The sequence below is a fragment of the Adiantum capillus-veneris genome, chromosome 15 (genome assembly GCF_014529385.1).
Source record: "Adiantum capillus-veneris isolate H3 chromosome 15, ASM1452938v2, whole genome shotgun sequence".
Lineage (NCBI taxonomy): Eukaryota > Viridiplantae > Streptophyta > Polypodiopsida > Polypodiales > Pteridaceae > Adiantum > Adiantum capillus-veneris.
The window spans coordinates 153,286,842-153,302,882 of record NC_140945.1 but is presented as its reverse complement, the minus strand read 5'-3'; the positions used below and the strand labels follow the sequence as shown (position 1 = coordinate 153,302,882).

Below are 16,041 nucleotides of genomic sequence, written 5' to 3'. Positions count from 1 at the left end.
TCCTCACTCTTTTCCTGCTGTTTTTCTGTGTAATTTTCTCCTATGAGCGAAGTTTCTGCTCTAGCTTGTGATTGTATCTGGTATCTTTTACCCATATTGTGTGAGCTGTTTGCCCCATTGGTGTTGGCCCAAGCTCATTTGTATCTAAAAATCAGAAATTTTTCTCTTTTGAGCTGAGTTTTTTGGGTGTGTGTGTGTGTGTGTGTGTGTGTGTGGAGTGGGCAAGTGGATAGTCTCTCTCCTCTCACTCCAGAGGTGTGTTCCCTGTCTCGGCCAGGTGTGTTGTGTAAGCCGAGTGGTGCCCCATAGTGTGTGTGTGTATCTTCCCAAGAGTGTGTGTCGGGTCGTTATAGAGGCGCTGTGTGTGTTTTCATCCCGCTCACAACGGAAAAGCAGCCACTCAATGGCTTTAGTACTTCAAAACAAGAAGTAGTTTACAAAGGGATTATACCCTTAATGGAGCTCCCGCCTTGCTTCACTCTCACCACCTCACACTCACCTTGTTGCATCAACTTCACACCATGAAATGTGTGTAGAAATGGCCTCCTTTTATAGGCCAAAAGGGCTGCCCTCTCTTATGAGAGGCAGCCATGTGTAGCCGCCTTTGTGCGAATAAGTCCAAATCGGACCCTCCAATCTGGCCATGTGTGGTCGCCCTTGAGAAGACAAGTTCGCTTTTGAATTCGGCCACCGGCCCCGGCCATTGACTTCCGACCACCGGCCATGGGCCATTGACTACCGGCCACCGGCCAACCGACCGATTGTTTTCCGACCACTTTCTGGCCGCCGTCCCGGCCATAATATTCCGGCGAAAAGGAATATTCCGGCGAGGGAAAAAAAGTCTCGGGGGCTTCCGCCCCGGAGGCCCCTAAAATTGCCCCTAGTTTTTTACTATGAAAATTTTCGTTTCCAGTGAGTGATTTTCCTTCACGCACAATGGCTTCTCCTCATAATGGGGGCCTTACAAATATGCGCTTTTACCAAATGAGATTACAAGGTAAATCAGGCTCCATACTTAACAATCTCCCACTTGGAGACTGATCTCAAAACCAAACCTGTGACTGCTTTCCATCCTGGCTTCTTATCTTTGAATGCCGATTGAAGATGAGCAAAAGCTCAACTTCTCCTTGTTGACCACCTTTGTAAACATGTCTGCAGGATTTTCACTTGTATGCACCTTTCCTAGCTTTAGTTGTCCCTCTTCCAAAAGAGTGCGTATGAAGTGATATCTCACCTCAATGTGCTTTGTCCTTGAATGAAAGGCTGAGTTCTTCGCAAGATGGATAGCGCTTTGGCTATCACTGTATAAGACACGATTGTCTTGTTTGAATCCAAGCTCTTCTAAGAATCTGTGAAGCCACAGAATTTCTTTGCTTGCCTCCGTCATTGCTACATACTCTACTTCCGTGGTAGAAAGTGAGATCACTTTCTGCAGCTTTGAAGCCCAGCTTACTGTTGTGCCTCCAATCGTGAACACAAAGCCAGTAGTGCTCCTTCAAGTATCTTTGTCACCTGCCATATCTGCATCAGCATACCCTTCTAGAAAAATATCAGTTCCTCCAAAATACAAAGCATTTGTTGTTGTCCCTTTTAGATACCTAAGTATCCACTTCACAGCTTGCCAATGCTCTTTACCTGGGTTGCATGAACCTACTCACAACTCCCACTGCATGTGCAATGTCTGGCCTTGTCCAGACCATAGCATACATTAGAGAACCTACCGCTGCAGCATATGGAACTTTAGACATATAGGCTATCTCCTCTTGTGTCTTTGGACACATATCCTTCATTAGTTTAAAGTGACCAGCCAAAGGTGTAGAAACTGGTTTTGCATTTTGCATTGCAAACCTTTCTAGTACCTTCTTGATGTAATCCTCTTGAGATAGCTTTATTGTCTTCTTCGTCCTGTCCCTTGATATTTTCATACCAAGTATCCTCTTTGCAGCAACTAAATCTTTCATTGAAAAAGATTTAGACACCTCCTCTTTTAGGTATTTGATGTCCTGCATGTTAGCACTTGCAATCAACATGTCATCAACATACAACATTAGGATGATAAATTTCCCATCTCCCAAATTCTTCGTGTAGACGCAGTGATCCGAGTTGCATCTTGTGAATCCATGATCCAACATCCATCGATCAAACTTTAATTACCATTGTCTTGATGCTTGCTTTAAACCATACAAGCTCTTCTTTAATCTGCAAACCATTTTCTTCTTACCTTTTACTTCATACCCCTTTGGTTGAAGCATGTAGATTTCCTCCTCTAAGTCACCGTGAGGGAATGCCGTATTTACATCCATTTGCTCGATATTTAGATCATGAGCAGCCACAAGGCTTAAGACAAGCCTAATTGAGTTCATTTTTACAACAGGAGAAAATATTTCATTGAAGTTAATACCTTTATTTTGAGAAAAACCTTTTACCACAAGCCTAGACTTGTACCTTTTCTTCCCACCTTCTTCTTCCTTCAGCTTGTACACCCATTTGTTTTGAAGTGCCCGCTTACCTTTAGGCAACTCAACCAACTCCCATGTTTGGTTGTGATGTAGTGAGTCCATCTCCACTTGCATGCTCTTCGTCCATTCTTCTTTGGATTCATAGCTTCTTCATATGATTCCGGCTCTCCAAAATCTGAGATCAAGAGATGGTTGAAGGAAGGAACAAACCTTTCTGGAGGTCTACTTCCTCTTGTAGATCTTCGGGGAATAGGTTGAGGCTCCTCATTTGGTTGACATTGTTGCACATTGTCACCGTTTGCAGTCTTTGAGTCTTCACCGTCCTCAAGCTCCATGTACTCATCACCTGTTTCTTTTGTTTGTTTTCTTTCCAAGTAATCTTTTCACATATTTTGTTCGTTAAAAATTACATGACTACTCCTTAAGATTTTACCATCTTCAGGATTCCATAGGCGATACCCAAAGTCACCTTCTCCATAGCCAATGAAGAAACACTTTTTGGACTTTGCATCTAGCTTTGATCTTAGGCTTCTATCTATGTGCATGAAAGCCTCACACCCAAACACTTTGAGAAATACATAATTCACCGGTTTACCTGTCCATGCCTCTTCTCGAACTCCCCCATCCAATGCCGTTGAGGGTGACCGGTTGATTAAGTACACAGACGTACTTACAGCTTCCGCCCAAAGCTCAAGCGGTAGGCCTGCATGTAGCTGCATGCTTCGTGCTCGCTCCATGATTGTCCTGTTCATCCCTGGGGTTGTCCTTCGCCTCCGAATACCATTGCTAGCACAAAAGCTTTCAAAAGCTTGGCTACAATATTCGCTTCGCATTGTCGGATCTGAGGCATTTAACCTTGGTACTTGTTTCATTCTCCACAAAGGCTTTCCACCTTTGAAGTATGGAAAATACATCGGATTTATTCTTCATGATATAAACCCATGTTTTTCTAGTCGCATCGTCTATGAATGTTACATAGTGCAATGAGCCACCAAGTGATGGTGTACTTGCAGGACCCCAAACATCAGAATGAACCAACTCAAGTTTTTTATTTTTTCTTTCATTTCCTGATTTTTGAAATTTTACCCTCTTTTGTTTACCATAAACACAATCTTCACAGAACTCTAAGTCCACTTCTTTCAAACCTGGTAGAAGCTTCTTTGTTTGAAGGATTTGCATTCCTTTGGCACTCATATGCCCAAGCCGATAGTGCCATACCGCACTATCAACTTCTGTAGTTGCTGCACAAGCTAAAGGTTGTGTGCTAACAGTACACAAGTAAAGTGTACCGACCTTTTCTCCCTTGGAAACCACCAAAGATCCCTTTGAGATCTTCCACCGTTTGTTTCCGAATGCAATGTTGTGACCTTCATTGTCCAATTGTCTTGTAGAGATCCAGTTTTTGCGAAGAGAAGGAACATGCCTAACATCTTTAAGCTTCCATTCATTTCCGTTAGTAGTTTTGACAGAAACTGTACCTTTTTCGACAATCTCACAAGCTTCATCATCTCCCAAGTATACATACCCAAAATTACCTTTGGTGTAGTCTTGGAAATGTTGCTTGTGTGGTGTCGCATGGAATGAAGCCCCGGAATCTACTATCCAGGAATTAGACACATTGTCTAATGAGAGAATTAGAGCATCTTGCTCTACTTTACCTGCCACATTGGCCTCCGATGTTGGCTTGTTGTCTTGAGACTCTGTCTCCTTCTTCTTCCTGGACCAGCAATCCTTCTTGACATAGCCCTTCTTGCTGCAGTTCCAACATTCAAGAACTGACTTTGTGCGTGACTTGCTCCACCTTGAGCGATCACGACCCTTTTGGTTTTTGAACCTTTCCTTAGGCCTTCCTCTTGTTTCCACTGACAATGCAGCACTTGATGATTCTCCTGTGCTTCTCCTTCGTATTTCCTCACTTAGGAGAACACCCACAACATCATCAAACTTAAGAGTATTTGTGCCAGAAATAGAATTACTTACAGCCATCACAAGGCTGTCCAGCTATCCGGTAGAGATGATAGTATAAGAAGAGCTCGCACTTCATCATCGAAATTGATTTTCACCGATCGAAGTTGACTTATGTTTGTGTTAAAGTCATTTAGGTGTTCTGCAACTGAACCATTCTCTGCCATCTTTAGATTGAACAAACGCTTTATAAGAAATACCTTATTGGATGCCGATGGTTTCTCGTAGAAGTCATCAAGTGACTTCATCAAGTCCTCCGTGGTCTTCATCTCCGAAACATTGAAGGCCACCGTTGATGCTAAGCTTAACCGGATTGTTCCCAGTGCCTTTCGATCAAGGATAATACATGCTTCATCTGCCATCGTTGCGGGCTTCTTTCCAAGATCGCCTAGTGGCAAATAGAGGTCTATCTGGTAGAGATAGTCTTCAATTTGCATCTTCCAATGTTGGTACTTTTTGACGTTGAACTTCTCAATCTTGAGCTTCCCTTCCTCCGCCATAACTCCCACTTAATTCAAGGAATCCTTTCCTTGAGATAACTTAGCTACTAGCAAACCTTGCTCTGATACCAGTTGTTAGGAAATAAGACGTAGCTAAATAGATAATTGAGTAGATTACTTAATGGAGAGAGACAAATTTACATACACGAGATTATAGAGTAGAGAGAGAGAGAGAGAGAGTACACACGATATACGTGGTTCACCCAATGTGGGCTACGTCCACGGGAAAGCAGCCACTCAATGGCTTTAGTACTTCAAAACAAGAAGTAGTTTACAAAGGGATTATACCCTTAATGGAGCTCCCGCCTTGCTTCACTCTCACCACCTCACACTCACCTTGTTGCATCAACTTCAAACCATGAAATGTGTGTGGAAATGGCCTCCTTTTATAGGCCAAAAGGGTTGCCCTCTCTTATGAGAGGCAGCCATGTGTAGCCGCCCTTGTGCGAATAAGTCCAAATCGGACCCTCCAATCTGCCCATGTGTGGCCGCCCTTGAGAAGACAAGTCCGCTTTTGAATTCGGCCACCGGCCATTGAATTCGGCCACCGGCCCGGCATTGACTTCCGACCACCGGCCACCGGCCATTGACTATCGGCCACCGGCCAACCGACCGGTTGTTTTCCAGCCGCCATCCGGCCATAATATTCCGGCGAAAAGGAATATGCTGGCGAGGAAAAAAAAAAGTCTCGGGGGCTTCCACCCCCGAGGCCCCTAATGTTTGCCCCTAGTTTTTGACAGTGAAAATTTTGGTTTCCGATGAGTGATTTTCCTTCACGCACGATGGCTTCTCCTCATAATGGGGGCCTTACAAATGTGCGCTTTTACCACAGAAGATTACAAGGTAAATCAAGCTCCATAATTAACACTAGGATCTCTATCTGACACGATGGATGTGGGTAATCCATGGTGCTTGAAAATTTGAGATATGAAGAGAGTTGCCATTTGATGTGCCTTAATAGTCTTTTTGACAGGAATAAAATGTGTTTGCTTGCTAAACCTGTCAACTATTGTCCATATTCCTGTATTCCCATGGATAGACTTGGGTAATCCAAAGATGAAATCCATGGATATACTCTCCCATGGTGAATTTGGGATAGGCAATGGCTAGAGTAATCCAGGTTGCTTCCCCCTATCATACTTGGTCTTTTGGCATACTACACATTTTGAAACATACTCTTGTATGTCCACTTTCATGGTAGGCCAATAGAAGTACGTCTCTAATCCTCGGAGAGTAGGTTGAATACCTCTATGCCCCGCATATGGAGGAGCATGGGATTCATACATAACTTTCTCACGAAGGGAATGGGTAACACATAGCCTATTGCCGTGGAGAAGATAACCATCCTGCAAGGTGAATGGTTCCTCTTTCTTCCCCAAAGCAAGGGCTGACATTATGTCTCTAAAGTCAGGGTCAGTAGCATACTCATCTATCATAGAGGATAGATCATTGTGAGTAGCCATAGACACCGCATTAACTTTGGGTCGTCGTGAAAGTGCATCGGCCACTTGATTGTGCTTACCAGCTATGTGAGCAATATGGAAATTAAATTGAGAAAGAAACTTTTCCCACCTCATTTGTTTGTCGGAAAGCTTGGTTTGCGTCATGAAATACTTGAGACTTTGGTGGTCGGTTCGTAGGATAAATGGAGTCCCCAATAGGTAGTGCTTCCATGTGTCTAGGGCATGTAGAACAGCTAAAAGGTCTTTCTCATAAATGCCCAAGACTCGTTCATCAATATTGAGCCTTCGGCTCTCATATGCTATGGAATGCCCTTCTTAAAGCAAAACTGCTCCAAGGAAATCACCACAAGCATCACATTGGACCTCAAATGGCTTTGAGAGATCCGGAAGCACGAGGACTGGTTGGAAAGTAAGCTTCTCTTTGAGATTTTCAAAAGCATTTTGCTCCTTAGCTGTCCATACAAACTTAACGTTCTTCTTAGTTAAGTCGTGTAGTGGTCCTGCTACTTGAGAGAATTTTGCTATGAAGCGTCTATAGTATGCGCACATACCAACAAATCTTATTAGCTCATGTAGATTTCTTGGGTTAGGCCATGCTTTTATTACCTCTAACTTTGATGGATCCATTCGAATACCATATTTAGAGATAATATGGCCTAGGTATTGAATCTCTTAAAGGAAGAATTCGCTTTTCTTTTGGTTGAGAAAAAGATTATTCTCCCTCAATGCTTGAAAAATCACTTGGAGATGTTGCTTATGTTCCTCCAAAGACTTGGAGTAGATGATGATATCATCAAAGAACACTCCAGTGAGTTTGCGGTATGGTCTAAAAATTTTCTCCATCAAACGATTGAACGTAGCTGGTGCATTGGTCAAGCCAAAAGGCATGACTAGATATTCATAAAGACCAAACGTTGTGCGAAACGCGGTCTTTAAGATATCTTCATCCACTATCCTTATTTGATGATATCCACTCTTAAGGTCAATCCTACTGAAGTAGGTAGAGCCTTGTAGCTTATCAAACAGATCTTCTACCCGAGGTACGGGAAATCTGTTCTTGATAGTGATATGGTTTAGTGGTCGATATTCCACATACATACGGTATGTGCCATCTTTCTTTTGTACTAGAAGGACTGGAGAACAAAAGGGAGAGGAACTACGCCTCACCATCCCTTTGTCTACCAGCTCTTGTACTTGCCTCATGCTCTCCTCTTGTTGAGCTTGTGAGACTCGATAAGGAGGCTTGTTAGGTGGTGAGCTTCTAGGAAGGAGCTCAATGCGATGGTCATCATCCCCTCGTTTTGGAGGTAAGTCCATAGGGATATCATCGATGAACACATCTTGGAATCCTTTTAGAAAATTAGACAAGTCTAACTCTTCTTGATTCCTACCATTTACATTTGATGAATTATTAGTATCTTTTAGAGACTCTTTGAAAAAAATCATGTACGCCGAAACTGAGCTCTTCATTGACTTATCAAAAGCAAGAGGATTTACAAGTGGAATAGTGCGACCACGCTCACTAGCATCTATATACATGTTCTTTCCCCTGTAGGTGAAGTAGATTTTCCTTTCAGGGAACTTCATGTTGGCAGCCATGCGATCAAACCATGGTGCCCCTAGGATAACATCCTCATGTTGGAGAGGAGAGATGAAGAAGTCTTCTTTGTCGACATAGCTTTGGACATGAAGTCTTAACTTCCCAATCAAGGGAGTAACGGAGGCTTGTTGTCCCTTGAAAGCTGCATCAGCCCCACTACTATATCTCCCATCTCAAAAGCTTGAATGCCCAACTTGGTGGCCAATTCCGTTGATATGAAGTTGAGAGTAGAGCCAGGGTCAAACAAGATGAAGGCATCATGCTCTCTTACCTTTCCCCAAGCATAGGAAAGTGATGATCCTTTGCAATGAGCATCCTCTTTTGGAGCTTCGATGGTGGAAGCCCTAGGAGTCTCATTGCGAGTATTCTTTTTGGGGCAAGAACAATAGCCATGTCCTTGCTCCCCACACTTGAAACACTTATGGTCCTTGCGAAAAGCTTCAAGCTCTTGAGGAGAGAGTTTGTTTTTACCTTTGTAAACTCCCTTCTCCTTGGACCGATTGTTGTTGTTGTTGGAATTGACTTGGGAAGTATTTTGAACATTGGTTTTCCCCTTTGCATCATTTTTGTCTTTGTTTTCCATGGGCTTGACATTACGTCTAGCCCCTTGATGGAAATTGATGCATGAAGCAACCATGGTGTGATGGATTACTTCGCTAATAGTACCAGGCCGTTGAGAGTTGATGTATTCGTCCATCTCTTCAGGTAATCCCGCACAGAATTGCTGCCTTTGCTCGGCAAAGTCTATCTTTTGAAAGACAGTAGCCTTGAGATGTAAATCCCAAAACTTGTCTACATATTTTTGGATAGACTCATGGGAGAGGAGCTGCAAGCTGTGCCATTCGGTAAGCACTTTGTCCTTTGCATCGCTTGCAAGGAATTTCTTCATGATGGAAACTTGTAGAGTTTTCCATGTCTTTGGGGCTTCACCATTTCCACGAAGGCTAGCCCACCATTGACGAGCTGATTTTTGGAAGTTCATAGCTACATGGAGTAGCTTGGAGGACTCTGTGAAGCCCTCATCTCCAAAGGCCGCATCAAATTGCTGGATGAAGGCCAACACTCTGTCGGTAGCACCGAAGGTGCCATCATAGGTGAGAAAAGAGATACTCTTTCCTCCCTCCTTGAACTTCTTTAGCTTTTGTGACCTCGCCATGCAGGAAATGATTTGTGATGTCCTCCCCTCTTGTATTCTCTAGGAGAATATCTATAACTTTCGTCGGGAGAGGAGGAAGGTGAAGAAGAAGGAGAAGAGGGTGACCTCTTCCTAGCCCTTTTCTTCCTTTGTTTCCTCTCTTGCCTTTCAGAGTGATAAGGAGAAGGACTATGTGTTGATCTTTTCCTCTTGGGAGGAGTGGGCGATCGTCTAGACCGCCGTCTTCATGGAGCAACATCTTCAGAGGAACTTAAATTTTCATTGCTTTCTTGCTCTTTGGATTCCTCCTCTCGAATGGGAGAGAGTCTTCTTTTGGGGGTCTCTTCAAGAGGCCTCCTAAGCTCTCTCTCCTCTTGGAGAGGAAGGGAAATTCCATAAGCACGAAGTTGTTGAGTAACTTCGTCTTGCAAAGCAGGGTTTCCCATAGCTTGCTGCAACCTAGTGACGAGATAATTCACAAACATGGGAGCATCATCATTAGAACCTTCATGTGCAAAATCAAAGCTATCAATGTTCATTCTACTCTCTTGATTATTGTCAGCCATGTTAACAAAATTTATGTATGTACTTAGTGTATGCTTTGGAAATTCAAAACCTTAGTTGCCACTCCTCTTAGCCTTTGAAGATCGGCTCTTAAGTATCTACACCCACGGCTCGAAGTGGTTAATTATAGAGAGTAGAGGAGTAGGTCTAACATAGTAGAGTTGCCAAGGGCTAGCTCCTTTCGGACTTCTTATGGCTCAATAATGGTAAAGCCGTAGGCAAGTCTAAAAAGACTCCTCCCGAGGTGTGCACCATCCCCCACATAGTGGGCTCAACAAAACCGATAATAGATCCCAGTTCCACTTACCCTAATATAATTAACGACATCAACCATTTATAGGCTACTTACGGACCTCTCTTCTTAAGCAAGAAAAGAGAAACCAAATGCTATGATACCAATGTAATGGAATTGGCCTATTTAATTTGAGAGTAGCGAAAATTAATGAGAGTACTTTTGAGAAATGACTTTGTAAGCATCGCGGGTGAACATAATTGAATATAGCATCATAATCATAGCAATTAGTTAACTTGGCATGAACAATACTTTTGCAAGAGAGAGAATTTAGAGAACATGACAATAGTTGAGGACCGGATTTATGTGGAGCCGGTCCCCCCTCCAATAGGCATTTGTATTATGATTTCTCCCATTAAGAGAGACTTGTTACAATACAATCTTTGTGTTCCTTGTGACCTAGGTGATGCAATGAAGATGGAAAGCTTCATGCATCACAAACATAACATAAACTTGAAGAAAGCTTTAACTATCCCAAACCTTAGTCCCAAGACCTCAAACACCTTCGAAGGTGGAGAGAGCTAGCAGGGAATGAGGGTAGGGAAGAGGAAGAAGAAACATTTCTTAGAAGAAAGAATTAGTTCCTCACTTATCATAACTCTTGTTGCTAGCATATATAAAAGCATAGTAATGAAGAAGAAGGAGATGGCAAGCTTAAGCATTGAAGCATGGCTCTTGGATGGATTTGCACTCCATATCCAAGAGTGTTGGTGTAGGCTCTCAACCTCTACTTGCTTGGAGAAGGAGAGGGAGCTCTTGCACTTTGCATAGCACACAATGAGCATGTTTGCGAGTGTGTGTGGGTGAGTATACCCCCTAAGCAACCCCCTAGCTTGCTTGGGTCGACCCCCCCTTGTAGCTCATGCTTGAAGCTCATTAGACCCCTCCAGGCCTAGCCAATCACAAGCAGGAGGCATTACAAGCAGCAAGGGTAGCCTTGAGACAAGTGTCCCCCTTTCCCCTTCGAGAGAGAGGGCTAGATAAATGCTAAATCAATTAATTAAATCTCCTAAATTATTATTGGACCCTTTGGGTGGCCAACCAATAGGCTTCAGGCACACCATGAGGGCAACTTGAGGAGGAACTTGACAAGTGTCCCTCTTGCTTTCTTTGTACCATGCATGCCTTGTGTGAGTGTGTGGGTGTTCTCTCTCATCCCCCCTCATGTAGGGCTCGCCCCCTACTTGTAGGGATTGAATATTTGACTTTTTGACACCTCAAGCCCCTCATACACAGGCCCAGTTCCCACCACAAGCTTGGCCGTTAAGCACTTTAAGCTTGGGCTAGGTTCTCACCTTAAGTGCAACCCTAGCATCTCAAGCATGTCAAGCACCTCAAGCATCTCAATAATTAAGCACCTCAAGCATCTCAAGCACCTCAAGCACCTTAGTCATCAAGCATGAAAAGCACCTAGAGCTGGGTCGGGTTTCCGCGCCTCAAGGTCAGCCCTAGCTTACCTAAGGTCAAAGGACTTTTACACACATTATTGGAGGTCTTCAATGAAGCTAACCCTAAGGTCTTATTCTCCATTTGTTAGCCTTGCTCTTTGATAGGCCATCTCTCATTTGGGCCCCTTTACCATTTTCCCCATGTTGAGATAGATCTATAGGCACATGTCTATATCTTAACCCTGTTCCCATTTATTCTCCCACATTAAGTGATTAGTTTAATATGAGAGAATCATTTGGGTTGGTTAGATATTAGATATTAGATTTTATGACAATTGATGGTTCAACATACGACATAGAGGGTGATGGAGATGTATGCATGTCTTTACCTAGCGGTGCATTGCTTACGCTACGAGATGTATGTTATGTACCAGAACTCATCCAGAGTCTCATTTCAGTGGGTTAGTTGTAGAGTAGTAGACATTGTGTACTGCTTGGGGAGCAATCATTTCGGATGCATATGGGGACATTGGTGATAGCCAGAGGTGCTAGGAAAGGTATGGTATACCCTTTGCATATTTATGACACACGAGGCGGTGTAGTCTCTATGTATTTGCACCCATGTTTGGAGCGAGAGACGAGGCATGTCTCTTTTGCAGATGTGCTGCATGGAGAGCAAGTTGTGCATTTGTCTTGTGGTGATGTTCACACAGACATTGGTGTCTATGGGGATGCACAACTTGGTCAGTCATCAGTTGAGGTGACATCAGTTGAGCCAAGGACCGATGCATTGTTGTATGATGCGTTTGATATGTTTGAGGGAAATAGTGTCCTTCAGAGAGGTGTGTGTGATTGCAATGGTGCTAATTTTTTGGTTTTGTGGTCATTGTCAGCAGATATGCCTTTGCCAGATGATGCTGACATGGTGATGCATAGTTAGGTGGTTCCTGATGAGGATGCATATGGCACTAAGGTCGTTGACAGGGATAGGTTGGCACACATAGTGCATGTTTCGTCGGCTTTCAGGTCTCTTATCTGACCTTTTGGTCTCGAGACCTGATCTTGCTTATGCGGTTGGTGCATTTGCAGTGGGAGTTGTCAGTTGTGCGATGACTGACACTAGCATTGTGCATTATGGAGCCATGCAGGTCGCCACTCGATACCTGCATCAGGAGTGTTATCGTGGCTCTAACCCTAGTGGTATGCATGTTGCATTTCCACTAGAGTGGTTACAGATGCACTCACGTGTTTGGAGTGAGCCAGTGGGCATAGGTTGAGAGCCGTCTTCTCTCACCTCTTGTATATACTAATTGTAGGTTAGTCTTCTCGCCACTTATCGGCACATAGCCTTTAGTGGGAGAATGTTAGGTAAAGGCGGTGTGCCTCACCGTGCTTTGCCCGTGTCCGGCTGCCCACATTTATCTCCTTATTCTTTATACATACAAAGAATAAGGATCTCTCACTCACTCTCATAGTGTGCTCATATAGTGAGATTTGGGACCTCCACCCCACATCCCTGTGTCGTGCTCTCTCTCTCTCTCTCTCTCTCTCTCTCTCTCTCTCTCTCTCTCTCCATCTTCGCTGCACACACACACACGCCTACGGTCCATTCCTTCACACTGTCTGCTTATAATCCTTGTTGTATATTACTAGTCTTTGGAGACGTACGCAATTGACATCAAGAATCTGACTTCAAGCATCTAACACTGGATTAGGTCTTCCCAATCTCGGAAAAATAAAAATTCTTTCAAAACATATTAAGTGCATAAGTGAAGGGTGAGTTTAGAAAATGAAAAGACACATGAAAGTGGAAAGTCAAAAGACATATGGAGGTGGAAAGTTTTCCTCACTATCTCACACAGGCATTTTAGGAGGGGATCAATGGCCCATGTTTATTACGGGGATTAGGTGCAATATGAGCCATCTGATCTGCTTCTTGTAAATTTGGGAAAATGGGTAAATTCGGGTGCACCAAAACTTGTAAATTCGGGCGGCACTTGAAAATTCGGGTGGCTTGCACCCCCTTTCCCCCCAACTCGAACCCACGGCGTCACCGTTGAAAGCTTATCACCTTAACCACTTCACCTGCGCGTGTTTCTTGAGAGCATTGGGAGACATGTTCTTGATAAATTCGGGTTAGTTTAGTAAATTTGAGCGGCATCATAAGATCGATGACCCGCGATGCCCTTGCTCCCCCAATTTAAAATTGGCCATTGATCCCCTCCTAAAAAAGCCCGTGTGAGGTAGTGCTAAGGGTGAAAAGTCAAAAGACCTTTTGTGTTTATATAAAGAGGTGTTTCTCTTCTCTTTTATTTTCCCTTTAGCGTTTTTTGGCCTGCTCAAGAAAGGCCTTAGTGTTGGGCCGGGTTGGGCGTCCTTTGACGGATGGCGTCCACGTGGACAACCAGTGGGGTTTGAGTGAAGGCGGGGGCTACAGGACGACACAACTCGATGCGATAGAGGAGGAAACAAGGACAGCCTGCTGAGGAGTGCATTAACTCTGTGGAGAAGGCGTTTACGTCATTGTCAACTGAGGCTGTCCGCCAGTGGTTGCAGCTTTTCTCTCTTTCAATCTCTCATAAGAAGCCTTCGTTTTCTCTCTCCTCGGCATTGCCTAGCTCTGTCTCTGCAGGCCATCGTGACTCCTCACATCTCAAGTACTGCCCCCTTGCGTTGGCCTCAGAGCCCTGCGTTCAAGCCTTTCTTGCTATGGTACTGTCGATTTTGGTGCTTTTGCCGCAGCTGCTAATGAGGACATTAATGACAATGAAGAAGATGATGATGGTGAGCAGGGTGCAGAAGACGATTAATGGCTGCCTTTTCACTTCCTCCGTCAGCTTTTTCCTCCTAAAACCGACACTGCAGAACTTGCCATGGAGCTTTACTCTTCCTTATATAATTATGTCCTTTCGGAGAAGGCTTCCCTACAGTGATCACACAATGGCCATGGTTGTTCTGAGTTTGATGCTAATAATGGAAATGCAGATTGATGCATCCATAATATGCCCATCAAACTGCTCTAGCAGGTTCTCATGACCCCTACCATACCCATTTGGTGCCAAGCCTAGTTGCGGCTCGCCAGGGTTTCAGATAACCGATTGCTCCCTTTCGATGCCTCTGTGGAACCTCACACTCTCGGGCACACCGCATCGCTATTACATCAGCAGCATAGGCCACAATCCGAACCACAACAACCCACATCCAGGATCCATCCCAAATTATGGCTATGGTGGCACTATGGTCCTTTTCCCCAACAACAGCACCATCACCGGCGCAGCTTCTTCCCCTCCTCTATGTGAATTTAGTCCTAATTCTCCAGTGAGCAGCTTGACAACCTCAAACTTCTATGCTTTTAAGGATGCAGACCTCAGCTTTTATCAAGAGCACTACCTCCTTTTCAATTGCACAGAATCAATGGGTTCACGCCCGGAATCGGTAGTTCTGACCCCCTCGTCTCCTGCCTACAGCAAATACATCAATTATTGCAATTTCGGTGAGAGCAGTAATTGCCTTGACTATGTACATGCTATGATCAAATGTGAGATAAAGGCTTTTTTCAAGATGCCATCTCCTTTGCTTCCATTCTGAAAGCTTGTGGCAGCTTAAAAGCAGCTGAGAAGGGTCAAGAGATACATGCAGAAATTAGTAGGCTGGGACTTTTAGATGGAGATATTGTGCTAGGGAATGCATTGGTGGACATGTATGCAAATTGTGGCAGGCTTGAAAAAGCACAAGGAGTGCTTAACCAGCTGCCAGCTCGAGATGTAACCTCTTGGACTTCACTAATTGACGGATATGCCAAGCATGGGCTAGGCGATGAAGCTTTAATTTGCTTCGGTCAGATGAAACTTGAAGGCCTCTCTCCAAACGCAATCAATTTTATTTGTATTTTGAAGGCTTGTGGCAGCATAGGATCCCTCATCAAAGGCGAAGAATCACACATGGAAATTGACAGGCATGGATTACTAGGAAAAGATGTGGTCCTTGGCACTGCATTAGTAGACATGTACAGCAAGTGTGGTGCACTTGCCAAAGCACAAGAGGTATTTGACAAGCTTGCAATGATAAATGTAGCCACATGGACTGCCCTCATGGCTGGATATTCTCAGGTCCGTGAGGTTAGAAGAGTGCTTGTTATGTTCACTGAAATGGTAGAAGAAGGTTTGAATGCAAACTCAATCACGTTCGTGGTTTTGCTTACTGCATGCAGTCATGTTGGCCTACTGGAAGAAGGGTAGCTTTTGTTTGTTACTATGGCTACCCACTACCATATCTTGCCGAGAATAGAACACCAAACTTGCATGGTAGATATGTTCAGCCATGCAGGTCTATCTGAGGTGGCTTTGTGCATCATTGAGAAGGTGCCACCTTCCCAGCATCTTCTGCTCTTGTCAGCGATGTTGGGTGGTGGTCGGGAATGGGCTAATTTGGAGCTTGGAAAATGGGCCTTTAAGCATGCAGTACAGTTGAATGAGGAATTTGTGGCAGCTTATGTCTCTTTGAGAAGTATGCATGCTTACGTTGGCTTGCAAATGGATGCAGATGAGGGCTAAAGCCTTAAGGATAAAAGAGATTTGTGGAACTCATAAGATGCTAGTGGATATATCTCTGAAAATGAATTGAGGAATTGTATGCGTGGCAAGAAAATTGAAGAGTATTTCACATGTTTGGATCG

General features: G+C 44.0%; 1 protein-coding gene across 1 annotated transcript in view; it reads left to right on the top strand.

Moving 5' to 3' along the window:
• LOC147441703 (uncharacterized) overlaps positions 1-14,176 on the top strand; it is a 36,484-nt gene extending 22,308 nt beyond the window's left edge. The window contains exons 3-4 of the mRNA XM_086483470.1: positions 12,080-12,208; positions 14,109-14,176. Coding sequence (XP_086339596.1) covers positions 12,080-12,208; positions 14,109-14,176 — 197 coding nt within the window. The remainder of the gene's footprint in view (positions 1-12,079; positions 12,209-14,108) is intronic.
• The last annotated feature ends 1,865 nt before the right edge of the window (positions 14,177-16,041 follow it).